This window comes from Callionymus lyra, chromosome 1 (genome assembly GCF_982586985.1).
Source record: "Callionymus lyra chromosome 1, fCalLyr1.hap1.1, whole genome shotgun sequence".
NCBI classification, from domain to species: domain Eukaryota; kingdom Metazoa; phylum Chordata; class Actinopteri; order Syngnathiformes; family Callionymidae; genus Callionymus; species Callionymus lyra.
In genome coordinates this window covers 52,359,187-52,374,703 of record NC_141818.1, presented here as the reverse complement: position 1 = coordinate 52,374,703, position 15,517 = coordinate 52,359,187, and the positions used below count along the sequence as shown (strand labels likewise).

At 39.9% G+C, this 15,517-nt stretch overlaps 1 protein-coding gene across 1 annotated transcript; it reads right to left on the bottom strand.

Annotated features, from left to right (window-relative positions):
* Nucleotides 1-153: 153 nt before the first annotated feature.
* On the bottom strand, nucleotides 154-15,296 carry LOC148090107 (centrosomal protein of 78 kDa-like). The gene is made up of 16 exons (XM_087785625.1): nucleotides 15,190-15,296; nucleotides 14,543-14,824; nucleotides 13,453-13,628; nucleotides 11,852-11,924; nucleotides 11,650-11,753; nucleotides 11,409-11,583; nucleotides 11,229-11,342; nucleotides 11,053-11,117; nucleotides 10,064-10,163; nucleotides 9,837-9,939; nucleotides 9,741-9,780; nucleotides 7,490-7,651; nucleotides 7,334-7,411; nucleotides 7,085-7,263; nucleotides 1,863-2,037; nucleotides 154-1,223 (listed from the first exon to the last, which is right to left on the bottom strand). Exons 2-16 carry the CDS (start codon nucleotides 14,820-14,822, stop codon nucleotides 369-371), a joined length of 2,679 nt encoding a protein of 892 aa, XP_087641751.1. The 5' UTR covers nucleotides 14,823-14,824; nucleotides 15,190-15,296; the 3' UTR covers nucleotides 154-368.
* Nucleotides 15,297-15,517: the final 221 nt, after the last annotated feature.

Here is a 15,517-nt window from a genome sequence, read left to right as displayed (position 1 = left end):
ATCCATCAATCCATCCATCTATGCATCTATTCATCCATCAATCCATCCATCCATCTATGCATCTATTCATCCATCCATCCATCCATCCATCCATCTATGCATCTACCTATCCATCCATCCATCCATCCATCTAATTCACTAAAGAACTAAAAAGACCACATGAACAAGATAGTTTGAGGCCTGATGGAAATACAGTGTGAAAGTTTTAATGGCATAAAAACCAGGAAACAGATCCAGACTTTCATAGAAAATGATTCTGTGTGATCACTTAAAAAAACAACTCTACGTACAAAAAGTTAAAGGCAACTTAATTAAGACAAAGCTGGTTCAAAAACTACGTGGAAAAAAACCCCAGATGATATCAGAGTTCAGCTGAAGTCCAGAGAGGAAGATTTCCCGTCCGACCCGTCCGAGTCGGACTGACCAACGGCGACCAGTCGCCCGGATCTCATGGCCCCCGAGCCCACCGATGCCACGCAAGCGTCACTCACGCTCGACCTGCCGGACGACTGGTCAGCAGAGTGGCTGCTGTGGGACGCTTGACGGAGAGGGACGTAGTCCACGCATCTCCCCACAGAACCATTGCTGCGAGGACCACGGCTTTGGTGGGAGTTCCTTTGGTGGGAGTTGCTTTGGTGGGAGTTGCTTTGGTGGGAGTTGCTGTGGTGGGAGTTGCTTTGGTGGGAGTTGCTTTGGTGGGAGTTGCTGTGGTGGGAGTTGCTGTGGTGGGAGTTGCTTTGGTGGGAGTTGCTGTGGTGGGAGTTGCTTTGGTGGGAGTTGCTGTGGTGGGAGTTGCTTTGGTGGGAGTTGCTGTGGTGGGAGTTGCTTTGGTGGGAGTTGCTGTGGTGGGAGTTGCTTTGGTGGGAGTTGCTTTGGTGGGAGTTGCTGTGGTGGGAGTTGCTGTGGTGGGAGTTGCTGTGGTGGGAGTTGCTTTGGTGGGAGTTGCTGTGGTGGGAGTTGCTAGGACTCTCCCGACCAGTTTGGGTCTGAAATGTCTTTCGCAGAAGAACGTTTCTAGAAGATCTTTGGCTGCGGCAGCTTTTCTCGGAGCCCGAGTCATCCATGGTGTCTGGGACCAGAAACTCCTCGGGTTCCTCCTCGTCTTCCTCAACGGAACCAAGGACGGGATTCAAAGGGAGTCGCCGTTTGGCATCGGACGTTGAAGATTCCAGAAGCTTGATTTCATTCTGGTTTTCACCGTGATCAGACAAGACTGAGCCGACCTGAACCACAACAAATAAAAAATTAAGAGCATTTTTTAACTCAGATTCTCTTTTCTTAATATATCTAAAAATGTAAACACTAGTTATAGTTAAATGCCCCAAATTCCGTATACAGTGGTCCTTCGTTAATTATTCCTAATGTCTTAAATGTTTCACCTGCAACATTTACTAACCATGTCTAGAACAGCTTCCACTATGCTTTGCCGCCCAGCCAACCAATCAAAGCCGTTGATCGCTCCATACAATTCTATTTCAATACAGTATCGAATCGACCAATCATATGTCACTTGATAGAGCGGTGTGTAGAAAGGCATCATGGGAGTTCAACGTTTCGTTGCCACCGTAAGTAAGTTCTGAGGTTTTATCTTCCGTCAACTAAATCACTGATTGAACAAGTGAACACGGTGATTGAAGACAAGTATCTTCGTCTACCCGGACTTGATAGAAAACACTTTGACATGAAACGTGTGAGACCACGGAAGGTCAACCGCGATAGTAAGATGCACGATAGGCAAGTGGTTGATCTTTTCGATCAATAACAACAATACAGACGCTCGTGCCACAACTAAACGTTTTTTTCGACACCATTAGCGGCAACGTTAGCTCGTAGCGCGTTAGCGTTGATAACTCAATTCTTACCAGACACGAATCACCGCCACCGTTGATCTTGTACGTCGGAAAGCCGGCTTCGGCTCTGGTCGGCGAGTCTGCGTTCGAATCCGCCCGGCGTCCAAATGTCGACGACAGCTGTGGTTTTCCGAGCGGGCTGAAGTCCGAACTGTCGATTCCCGCCATCGTGGCGAGATGACCGAGGCTGATGATGAGACGATTGTTCAGAAAAATCATTTAAGTTTTGAAATTTTGTGAAACGTTAGAGCAGCTCGTTTTCAGCTTGGGTCAAAGTTCACTGAGGTGACATTTCCCCTGTACTGTCTTCTTTACATTGGCTTCCTGTAGAATTTAGAATACAATTTAAAATCCTTCTCTTAACCTATAAAGCCTTACATGGTCTAGCACCAACATACATTAAAGATTTAATCCAAACTTATCAACCCTCTAGGACCTTACGATCCTTAAACTCAGATCTATTAGTTATACCACAAATCTCTAAATGTAGATTTGGAGCCAGGGCCTTCAGTTTTCAAGCCCCTCTGCTGTGGAACCAACTACCGGCTGTTGTCCGGAGGGCAGACACCCTCTCTATGTTTAAAAACAATCTTAAAACCTTACTTTTCGATAAAGCCTATAACTAACTTAACTGTTTATCTTATGCTGCTATAACCAACTTAACTGTTTATCTTTAGCTGCTATAACTAACTTAACTGTTTATCTTAGCTGCTATAGGCTGAGAATGCTGGAGGAGTTTTAGACACCGAGCTCTGTATATCCTTCTTTTCTGCATTACATTCATCACCTGTGCAGTTTAAACACCTTTTTCATTTCTCTCCCGGAGCTCCAGGGCTCCACCTCCAGAGCTGCTGCTGATCCAGGATCTTCACCACGTCATCAGATCCCAAGTTCTCTCCAGCACCTCCATAGACTCTCCCATACTCTCCTCTTTTTTCTCGCTATATCCTCCCTCACTCTTCTCCTTATCCATCTGTCTACCCCCCCATCCTTCCTCCCAGCCGGTCAAAGCAGGAGGCCGTCAACAATGAGTCTGGTTCTGCTCGAGGTTTCTTCTAAAAAGAATTTTTCCTCGCCATAGCTCACTGCCCAGTGTTTCGCTTATTGTTGAATTGCTGGATCTGTTTTTCCTTAATCAACTACAGTCTTGCTTCAATTGTATAGCGTTTTAAGATAACTTTGTTATGATAAGACACCTTAAATAAAATTTAATTTAATTGAATTGAAATCCTATATTGAGAAACTAAAGTTAATGTTCATGGGTTTGTAGATGTGGAGCCACAGTAACTGGGCAAATGGACAACATTTCTAAATCTTGGATGGATGACCAAACAAACAGACTGGTCGGTGAAGGGAGCAGTCAAATAAACCCTGGTGATTAGATTAACAGCCTCTGAGCTGGACTTTTTCACATGAAATCAAACTTGAATTGGTCAAGAATATCTCATTTTTTTTTACTTTGATCCAAACAATCCTACAGTATTCTTTTGTTCTCAACCCCAGAGAACAAGCTCTGTAGCGAGCGACCAGGTTTTTGGCTGGAAATAGTTGGATCCAGAAGTTAAATTACGAGCTACAAGGACAAACCCTCTAATTTATCTGAGCAGCAAGAAGACACGCTGGCGGCTGAAGGTGTTGATTTGCGCTTCGAGTCGGTCACGAAAAGAGGTTATTACGTTACGTAACCGAGGCTGTTTTATAAGTGGAATGTTGCTCACATCAAATATCAATCCCTCACTCAGAGTTTCCAGCTGAACAAGTGAGATTTGGAACTAATCTTAGATTTCTACGAGTGGAAACCTTCACTGAGCCATGATTAGGTTTTAATGTCGACGTGTGTGTGTGAATGTTGGGGTTTGTGAGGATGTAAAAAAGACATTTCTAAACCCTAATGTTGGGGTTTGTGAGGATGTAAAAAAGACATTTCTAAACCCTAATGTTGGGGTTTGTGAGGATGTGAAAAAGACATTTCTAAACCCTAATGTTGGGGTTTGTGAGGATGTAAAAAAGACATTTCTAAACCCTAATGTTGGGGTTTGTGAGGATGTAAAAAAGACATTTCTAAACCCTAATGTTGGGGTTTGTGAGGATGTAAAAAAGACATTTCTAAACCCTAATGTTGGGGTTTGTGAGGATGTGAAAAAGACATTTCTAAACCTTAATGTTGGGGTTTGTGAGGATGTAAAAAAGGATGTAAAAAAGACATTGTGAGGATGTAAAAAAGACATTTCTAACCTTAATGTTGGGGTTTGTGAGGATGTAAAAAAGACATTTCTAAACCCTAATGTTGGGGTTTGTGAGGATGTAAAAAAGACATTTCTAAACCCTAATGTTGGGGTTTGTGAGGATGTCAAAAAGACATTTCTAAACCCTAATGTTGGGGTTTGTGAGGATGTAAAAAAGATATTTCTAAACCCTAATGTTGGGGTTTGTGAGGATGTAAAAAAGACATTTCTAAACCCTAATGTTGGGGTTTGTGAGGATGTGAAAAAGACATTTCTAAACCCTAATGTTGGGGTTTGTGAGGATGTAAAAAAGACATTTCTAAACCCTAATGTTGGGGTTTGTGAGGATGTGAAAAAGACATTTCTAAACCTTAATGTTGGGGTTTGTGAGGATGTAAAAAAGGATGTAAAAAAGACATTGTGAGGATGTAAAAAAGACATTTCTAACCTTAATGTTGGGGTTTGTGAGGATGTAAAAAAGACATTTCTATACCTTAATGTTGGGGTTTGTGAGGATGTGAAAAAGACATTTCTAAACCTTAATGTTGGGGTTTGTGAGGATGTAAAAAAGACATTTCTATACCTTAATGTTGGGGTTTGTGAGGATGTAAAAAAGACATTTCTAAACCCTAATGTTGGGGTTTGTGAGGATGTAAAAAAGACATTTCTAACCTTAATGTTGGGGTTTGTGAGGATGTAAAAAAGACATTTCTATACCTTAATGTTGGGGTTTGTGAGGATGTGAAAAAGACATTTCTAAACCTTAATGTTGGGGTTTGTGAGGATGTAAAAAAGACATTTCTAACCTTAATGTTGGGGTTTGTGAGGATGTAAAAAAGACATTTCTATACCTTAATGTTGGGGTTTGTGAGGATGTAAAAAATACATTTCTAAACCTTAATGTTGGGGTTTGTGAGGATGTAAAAAAGACATTTCTAAACCTTAATGTTGGGGTTTGTGAGGATGTCAAAAAGACATTTCTAAACCCTAATGTTGGGGTTTGTGAGGATGTGAAAAAGACATTTCTAAACCCTAATGTTGGGGTTTGTGAGGATGTAAAAAAGACATTTCTAAACCTTAATGTTGGGGTTTGTGAGGATGTAAAAAAGACATTTCTAACCTTAATGTTGGGGTTTGTGAGGATGTAAAAAAGACATTTCTATACCTTAATGTTGGGGTTTGTGAGGATGTAAAAAAGACATTTCTAAACCCTAATGTTGGGGTTTGTGAGGATGTAAAAAAGACATTTCTATACCTTAATGTTGGGGTTTGTGAGGATGTAAAAAAGACATTTCTAAACCTTAATGTTGGGGTTTGTGAGGATGTCAAAAAGACATTTCTAAACCCTAATGTTGGGGTTTGTGAGGATGTGAAAAAGACATTTCTAAACCCTAATGTTGGGGTTTGTGAGGATGTGAAAAAGACATTTCTAAACCCTAATGTTGGGGTTTGTGAGGATGTGAAAAAGACATTTCTAAACCCCCGATTCGAGTCCAAGTGAAAGCAGTTATGCAAGTGAAACAAAAGGGTCTGTGATTCAAACTGAAAGTAGTTCCATCTTAGATTTCTACGAGTGGAAACCTTCACTGAGCCATGACTAGGTTTTAATGTCGACGTGTGTGTGTGAATGTTGGGGTTTGTGAGGATGTAAAAAATACATTTCTAAACCTTAATGTTGGGGTTTGTGAGGATGTGAAAAAGACATTTCTAAACCCTAATGTTGGGGTTTGTGAGGATGTGAAAAAGACATTTCTAAACCCTAATGTTGGGGTTTGTGAGGATGTGAAAAAGACATTTCTAAACCCCAATGTTGGGGTTTGTGAGGATGTAAAAAAGACATTTCTAAACCCTAATGTTGGGGTTTGTGAGGATGTAAAAAAGACATTTCTAAACCCTAATGTTGGGGTTTGTGAGGATGTGAAAAATACATTTCTAAACCCTAATGTTGGGGTTTGTGAGGATGTAAAAAAGACATTTCTAAACCTTAATGTTGGGGTTTGTGAGGATGTGAAAAAGACATTTCTAAACCCTAATGTTGGGGTTTGTGAGGATGTGAAAAAGACATTTCTAAACCCTAATGTTGGGGTTTGTGAGGATGTGAAAAAGACATTTCTAAACCCTAATGTTGGGGTTTGTGAGGATGTAAAAAAGACATTTCTAAACCCTAATGTTGGGGTTTGTGAGGATGTAAAATAGGATGTAAAAAAGACATTGTGAGGATGTAAAAAAGACATTTCTAACCTTAATGTTGGGGTTTGTGAGGATGTAAAAAAGACATTTCTAACCTTAATGTTGGGGTTTGTGAGGATGTAAAAAAGACATTTCTAAACCTTAATGTTGGGGTTTGTGAGGATGTGAAAAAGACATTTCTAAACCCCCGATTCGAGTCCAAGTGAAAGCAGTTATGCAAGTGAAACAAAAGGGTCTGTGATTCAAACTGAAAGTAGTTCCATCTTAGATTTCTACGAGTGGAAACCTTCACTGAGCCATGATTAGGTTTTAATGTCGACGTGTGTGTGTGAATGTTGGGGTTTGTGAGGATGTAAAAAAGACATTGTGAGGATGTAAAAAAGGATGTAAAAAAGACATTGTGAGGATGTGAAAAAGACATTTCTAAACCCTAATGTTGGGGTTTGTGAGGATGTAAAAAAGACATTTCTAAACCCTAATGTTGGGGTTTGTGAGGATGTAAAAAAGACATTTCTAACCTTAATGTTGGGGTTTGTGAGGATGTAAAAAAGACATTTCTAAACCCTAATGTTGGGGTTTGTGAGGATGTAAAAAAGACATTTCTAAACCCTAATGTTGGGGTTTGTGAGGATGTAAAAAAGACATTTCTAAACCCTAATGTTGGGGTTTGTGAGGATGTGAAAAAGACATTTCTAAACCCCCGATTCGAGTCAAAGTGAAAGCAGTTATGCAAGTGAAACAAAAGGGTCTGTGATTCAAACTGAAAGTAGTTCCAACTGGAGACAATGTTGTTTTGGCCTATTTTTGCACACGACCTACCCGGCATCCTTAAAGAGATCCAGGAAAGAGTGGAATTTGTTGAACGAGTGTTCGATACTCTTGAGCACGGCTTCGTCCTCCAGGGCGCCGACACCATCGGTCCCCGGAGGACGGCGTGTGGCTGCAGGACCCTCTGACCCGGAGACGCGGTTCCGAAGCCGAGCGATCTCCAGCTCGCACTGAAGACAAAGATACAAAAATGTTCTTATGACGAGCTGCCATTTGGAGGGAAAAGACGTGTGTTTGGACCTCTCTCAGGCGAGATTCTGCTTCGAGTCTGGACCGGCGTTCTTCTGTCAGCTTCAGTCGACATTCTTTTAGCTCCATCTAGAGGCCAAACGTTGACATGAAACAGAGTTTGATCAAATCGAAAAAGTATAAAGAGACAATATCGGCGACAAACACCTGAATAAGCTCGTATTTCTTTTCGCTACACTGGTTCTGAAGTATTTGAGAATGGATTTTAGTGTCACTCTGCACAGGAAATTCTTCTTCTTCTTCTTCTTCCTCGTCTTCCTCTTCTTCATCAGAGGCGGACTCCACCGTCAACTTCACGGAAGCCAAGCCCTGCAGAGACGAGAGAAGGTGTAAAAAAAGCATATTGTTGGAGGTTTTTGTTTCACTTTTTAGTGTTTTAGAAAAAGCAGGCAGTTGCCATTGAGTGAGACCTAGACCAGTACTGCCACCTGCTGTCCCCTTGAGCTCATTGCTATCAACAGTATTTCAAATGGTAGCAAATGCCTCAAAGGATATAAAACAAATGTCAGGAAAAAAAGGGAAATATATATATATATATATATATATAAATAATATGGGTATAGGCGCCTCACAGGAAGAAGGTTGCTGGTTCCCTTCCAGGTCAAGAGAGAGCCAAACTTGTGACCTTTCTGTGTGGCGTTTGTATGTGTCGCATGGGTTTACTCCGGGCACTCAGGTTTCCTCCCACAGTCCAAAAACATACAGAGGTTGATTGAGAACTTGGGGAAATTGTCCATGAGTATATGAATGTGTGTGTGAATAGTTGTCTGTCTTTGTGTGTCCTGCGACCGACTGGTGACCTGTCCAGGATGTCCCCTGCCTCTCGCCCCAATAAAACTAAGATAGACTCCAGTCTCCCCGCGACCCCCACAAGGGATAAAGCGTTAGAAAATGAACGAATGAATGAACTTTACAAGCAAACATAAATGATAACGTTTGATAAAATAAACGGGAGGGTTGCAGGCCGCAATTGGCCCCCGGATTTAAGAACCCCGTTATAAGTAAGTAAGTAAGTAATATTTATTTATATAGCGCTTTTCGAGACCAGGGTCACAAAGCGCTTAGACAATCAAAACAAAACTCAAAAAAGTACATACTTTAAAGATCAAGATAATACTGAGAACAACACAGGAGTTCGAGAAATTCAAGGAAAAGCCTGAACAAATAGAAACGTCTTAAGATGTTTCTTAAAGGAGTCAGTAGATCATCAAGAGCAAAGAGAGAGAAGATCGTTCCAAAGCTTAGGAACAACAGTCTGGAAAGATTTCTCTCCTCTGGTCCTGAGCCGTGTGCGTGGAACCATAAGTAGATTTTGATCGACAGACCTCAGAGCCCGAGCTGGGGTGTAAGGCTGGATCAGATCAGTGATGTAAGGAGGAGCCTGACCATGAATAGCTCTGAAAGTAAGAACCAGAATTTTAAAGTTGATCCTGAAAGAAACTGGAAGCCAGTGAAGAGTTTTAAGGATCGGAGAAATGTGAGTTCTTCTACTTGAGCAGCTCAGAATTCTCGCTGCAGAGTCCTGAATGAACTGCAGACGAGACAGATCCTTCTTGTTAAGACATGAAAACGAACTGTTACAATAGTCCAGACGAGAAGAAACAAACGCATGGATTACAAGCTCCAGATCATGTTCCGACAACATTTTCCTAAGTTTAGAGATTTTTCTCAGTTGAAGGAAACAGTTTCTGGTCAGTTTTCTTCAGTGTCGAACAAGAGACATGTCTTTATCAAATACAACACCAAGGTTTCTCAGGCTCAGTTTGACAGGCTGACCTAAGTCACCCAAGTACTGACTCAACCCTGGAATCTTATCATCAGGAGCAATCACCAGTGTTTCAGTTTTGTCCAGAGTGTTTTCACTCAGCCATTGTTTGATTTCTAGCAAACAATTGACTAAGCTGTTCAGCCTTTGGGGCTCAGTTGGATCAAAAGAGCAGTAGAGCTGGATGTCATCAGCAAAAATGTGATAAGAAACATCTGGAAATCTCTGAATGATTTTACCGATGGGAATCAAGAACAGCAAAAACAATAAAGGACCCAGAACAGAACCTTGAGGGACTCCACACAACAGATCTGCCGATTCAGACCTCATTTGATTGATCATATAAATGCTTGTAAAGAGATTCACAATTTTGCTTTTATTTTTATATTTCTATGCTTTATTTGCATGACTTTAATGGGGAAATTGTCCGTAGGTATGAGTGTGCGTGTGAATGGTTGTGTGTCTTTGTGTGTCCTGAGACAGACTGGCGTCCTGTCCAGGGTGTCCCCTGCCTCTCGCCCGAAGAAACCGAGATAAGCCGCCAGGAAAATGAATGAACTTTTATGATTTGTTTGAAATTGTTTTCACAGAAAGTTCACAGAATGAATCAGTAATAATGTGTGGAATCTTTACCTGGAAAATGTTGTCCACGGTGACTCCTGCCGTCGTCCCTCTGCGAGACATTTGGAGTTAATAAACTGAATACTTTCTAAAGTTGTTATACTCTACCTCTGTCTGTGTGCACGAGCAGCAGTGCGCCAGGGTAAGTGCGAACGACGGGAATCCAGCGACTGATGCCGAGAAACTGCTGCACTCTTGTCTTTATTCGGAGCTGAAGGAAGACGATCGGTGACCAGGACGGAAAGATATATATACAACGTTTAGCATTTTATTCTAAATATTGAATTGTATCGGCAACTTCAGGGGATCTTCAGGTAAAAATGTTTTTCATTTACCTGCCTTTGTAGTTTCCTTCCTCGTCGAGTGGGACGGAGCTCCACCTCTTGGACCGGAAGATTTCACGTGATCTGACGCAGAAGGTTTGATCCAGCCGTACTGCAGTACAGAACATTTCACAGATTTTAACAAAATATGAGCATCAACATTGTAGGAAACCTTAGAAAATATTTTGATAAAAATATTTACTAGCACCAACATTTTTTATAAATCTTTGCAAAACATATTATTTAATACCTTTGAGCGTCAACATATTAGAAAATATATAGATTAAATATTTATTGGCATCAACATTATAGAAAACTTTTGATGATATTAATCTAAAATGTATTAGCATCAACATTTTAGAAATACTACAAAATGAACAATAATAGTGTTATAGTTGCCAATACCTCACAGATTTTTGTGAAAGAAAAATGTAAAAATACTACAAAATTAAAAAGAAATATTAATTAGTGTCAACATTTGAGAAAACTTTAGATTAAGTATTTATTTAATTAATATATTTCTATAAAAAACTAGTTTTACTTGCATCAAAATTTTAGAAAACAATGGAAAATATATAATAATCAGTAATTACAATAAACACCGAGCCAACTCGTGACTTTTCTGTGTGGAGTTAGTATGTTATTCTAGTGTTGCGTGGGTTTACTCCGGACACTCCGGTTTCCTCCCACAGTCCAAAAACATACAGAGGTTGATTGATAACTTGGGGAAATTGTCCATAAGTATGAGTGTGTTTGTGAATGGTTGTGTGTCTTTGTGTGTCCTGAGACAGACTGGCGTCCTGTCCAGGGTGTCCCCTGCCTCTCGCCCTATGATACTGGGATACACTCCAGTCTCCCCGCGACCCCCACAAGGGATAAAGCGGTAGAAAATGAATGAATGAATGAACAAATACATTTTTTTGGGGGAATTAAATGCATCAATATGTTTTATTAAGTTTTGAAATATATTAATAAAATACTTATTAGTATCACAAACATACCTCTGGAGATTGTCCGTTGCCGTTCATTAGAACTTTCTCCAGGATGGTTTTTATTAAGGACTTGTCTGGTGAAGATCAGGAGAGTTTAGATATTTTACATGAAACTGTGAGAATCAAATACAGACAGTTTATAGTCATATAGTATAGAAAGGAAACAGGTTCAATAAGTGTCTCACCAACTAAAGGATTGCAGCGTATGTCCAAGACACAGAGGTGTGAGTTCGTCTTTAAGGCTTGCAGTAAACGAGTCGCTCCTACATTAGAAAGGCCACACTTTTGCAAGTCCAGTGCTGAGGAAAAAAAATTAAATAATTCAATCAATAAACCATGATTAATGTCTTTTATTATCCTCCCACCTTTGAGCCACAAGTCTTCAGCGAGTTCCAGAGCGAGTGCAGCAGCGCCTCGGTCCCCGATGAGAGGGTTGGAGTTCAGGGTGACTCGCCGGAGACCCTGCATCCCCTCGAAAGACGGCTGTCGATACCGGAGAGATTCTGCCCAGGCCGTGCCGTGTCTCTGCATCCCCTGGTGCTGGAAGACAAATGTCATTCAAACCGGGATAAGACACGAAATCAATTGAGATGAATTTATAAAAACCTTTATAATCATCGCCATGTGTTCGGCGCCTCTCCAGGTGAGACCGCATCCAGAGAAATCTACACTCCTGATGCTCGGTGAGTATTTGACACTCTGGCAGACGACTAAGAAAACATTGTATACTTGTAAGCCAGAAAATGTACCGTATACTTGTTAGAAACACAAATACATGCACTTTGATTAGATTGAAGTGATTAAATACCTTCTACGCCTTGATCTTTGATCGGACAGTTAGCCAAGGATAGTTTCTCCAAGCAAATGTTCTGAGCCAAACCCTGAAACACATCAAACAATAACAAGAATGTATATTAATGATCTAAGTTTAAATGGATGGATGGATGGATGGATGGATGGATGGATGGATGGATGGATGGATGGATGGATGGATGGATGGATGGATGGATGGATGGATGGATGGATGGATGGATGGATGGATGGATGGATGGATGGATGGATGGATGGATGGATGGATGGATGGATGGATGGATGGATGGATGGATGGATGGATGGATGGATGGATGGATGGATCAAGTACTGGACAATACTACACATATATACTTGTTACTACACTATCACAACACCACAGTCAAGTACTGGACAATACTACACATATATACTTGTTACTACACTATCACAACACCACAGTCAAGTACTCCACAATACTACACATATATAATTGTTACTACACTATCACAACACCAGAGTCAAGTACTGAACAATACTACACATATATACTTGTTACTACACTATCACAACACCAGAGTCAAGTACTGGACAATACTACACATATATACTTGTTACTACACTATCACAACACCAGAGTCAAGTGCTGGACAATACTACACATATATACGTGTTACTACCCTATCACAACACCAGAGTCAAGTACTGGACAATACTACACATATATACTTGTTACTACACTATCACAACACCAGAGTCAAGTACTGGACAATACTACACATATATACTTGTTACTACACTATCACAACACCAGAGTCAAGTACTGCACAATACTACACATATATACTTGTTACTACACTATCACAACACCAGAGTCAAGTACTGGACAATACTACACATATATACTTGTTACTACACTATCACAACACCAGAGTCAAGTACTCAACAATACTACACATATATACTTGTTACTACACTATCACAACACCAGAGTCAAGTACTCAACAATACTGCACATATATACTTGTTACTACACTATCACAACACCAGAGTCAAGTACTGAACAATACTACACATATATACTTGTTACTACACTGTCACAACACCAGAGTCAAGTACTCCACAATACTACACATATATACTTGTTACTACACTATCACAACACCAGAGTCAAGTACTCCACAATACTACACATATATACTTGTTACTACACTATCACAACACCAGAGTCAAGTACTCAACAATACTGCACATATATACTTGTTACTACACTATCACAACACCAGAGTCAAGTACTCAACAATACTACACATATATACTTGTTACTACACTATCACAACACCAGAGTCAAGTACTGGACAATACTACAAATATATACTTGTTACTACACTATCACAACACCAGAGTGAAGTACTGGACAATACTACACATATATACTTGTTACTACACTATCACAACACCAGAGTGAAGTACTGGACAATACTACACATATATACTTGTTACTACACTATCACAAATCATTGTCCCTGAATCGTGATACGCGTCGTATCGACAGATTCTTGCCAAAACAAATCACATCAAACTACTACGAGATATTCATTTAATGTTTGTTTTTTTTACCTTGGTCAAAACAATTAGGTCACGTTCCCGAAGTGGAAGTCCGTTAAGTTGAAGAGTTTTCAGACTGGTAGTAACCGTTAAACACTCTTGAAGAGAGATACACAACTTGTACGTCATCTCTTTGGAGCGAATAGCAGGAGCTCGTCTTTTGATGGAAGACTTCGGGAACCTTCGATCTGAAATCAGAATCACAGCACGAGTCACTAGAAACACTTTTTTAAGTTTGGTCTCTTTACTGATCTGAGCTGCCGACACCATCTGGTCCGTGCATGTGCGGTAGACGACGCAAAAGCAATCGAATATACTTCAATATGTCGTTTAAAAAATTTGATTCAAAATCTGCAGTAAAACCTTGTCAAAGCCGAAGTAAAAGATAACGACGTAAACCAAGACGAACAGGAAACCTTTGTCAACTTAATTAGTACATATCTCTATTATTGAAGGAACTTTTTGTGGGACAGATAATTGGCTTAAAGTTGCGTCTTTGACTAACTGTACGACATTAACAAGTCATTTATATTTGATTTATTAATTAGCCTAGTTTGTATTCAGCCATAAGTAAGGTAGCACATTGATGAACAAAATATTAAGCTCCATCAACATTTGCATTATTTTTAATTTCCTTTTTTGTTTAAAGTGATGCAACTATTAAACAAACAATGAGGCTTTATATGAATGATTTACTATCTGAAGATATAAGTAATATAAATATGTGTTCTATTATATAAATGTATGCAATACCAGACATATGTCATTAAATTGCATAAAAAAAACCAACCACTACATTTCACTGACACTCAAATACAAAAGATAATAGTTTTGTAAAAAGCATAATTTAACAGACAAATAACATTTTGATTATTTATGGAAAGATCTGGTTAAAGTCAGCGTCAGAGACGGTAATTTACTGTAACATCGACTTTAAAATGTAAATATATTGTTGATTATGTTTAGATTTTTCATCCTAGGAGATCTAGATATGCAAGTTTCTGAGTTTAAAGGTCTCTTGAACTCTCGTCTCCCACACATGCACGGGGGTAACACTGTGGACCGCAACAGATCCTGCACCGACAAAGACTAGGATTCTGACCCGTGTCTCCAGATTCAAGACCGGCCAGAGGCTTGTTGCTGCTGCTGCTGCTGCTGCTCACTGCAACGTGATGCAGGTGTTTGTTGATGGACAGGGAGTCCAGGATGGGTGGCCAGTCGCACGGTTTGACCCGATCGCCGTTGAGGTCCAGGATCCCTCTGTGGAGGTCCATCTTGACAGAAGGCAGTGGATAGGATTCTCGTCTGGCACAGACAAAGTCATAGTAGGCGGAGAAGTCTTGGGATCCGTGCCGGCGGATCCGAGAATGGTCTTGAAACATTGCTGCAAAAAAACAATATAAAAAATAATTAATGCATAAAATGATTTTCAACACAGTGTTTCCAGTGTTAAACTTTACAAAACAATCACTACAATATGTATTTACTCATCATTGACGTCACCATAGAGATGAAGTGTAAACACAAATACGTCATCTTAACTATGAACTCGTATTGGTTATACTATAAGCTTTAAATATCATGCAGTAGAATTCAACAGTAATTAAAAGGAAAATGAGATATTTATATTAATTTTAAGGGGTTTTAATATAGCACAGACTCAGTACAAAGTACAAACTATCTGTTGTTGTCGCAGTGATTTATGTCGTAAACATCTATGAGTGTAAAAGAAGAAGAAAAACAACAAACCTTCGTCCTCAATGACACGTTTAGATCCGTTTGGTTAAAAAAATAAATAATGTAAAAACTTCTTCGGTTTGTTGTTGGTGACAGAAGTGGCGCCACTGAACCGCCACAGCGTCTTCTTCGGACTCGTGGCAGCACAACAAAGACTATAGTGGTTCTACTGCCATCTAGCGGCCGGGAAGATGAATTGACCGATGTCTATCTGTTAAATTTATTTATTTATTTTGTGTTTCTATTTTGTCTTTGGTCGCAAATGAAGCCATATGGGCTTAGAATATTGCCAGTATACATTAGAAAATAATTTTTGAAAATTAAAATAATGTAAAAACAA

Excerpts from the sequence above, each read along its gene's own strand:
- LOC148090107 (XM_087785625.1), bottom strand. The coding sequence starts at position 14,822 with ATGTTTCAAGACCATTCTCGGATCCGCCGGCACGGATCCCAAGACTTC. Across the intron at positions 11,584-11,649 it reads ACATGGCGATGATTATAAAG|CACCAGGGGATGCAGAGACA; the intron begins GTTTTTATAAAT and ends TTTGTCTTCCAG. Across the intron at positions 10,164-11,052 it reads GCAACGGACAATCTCCAGAG|TACGGCTGGATCAAACCTTC; the intron begins GTATGTTTGTGA and ends TCTGTACTGCAG.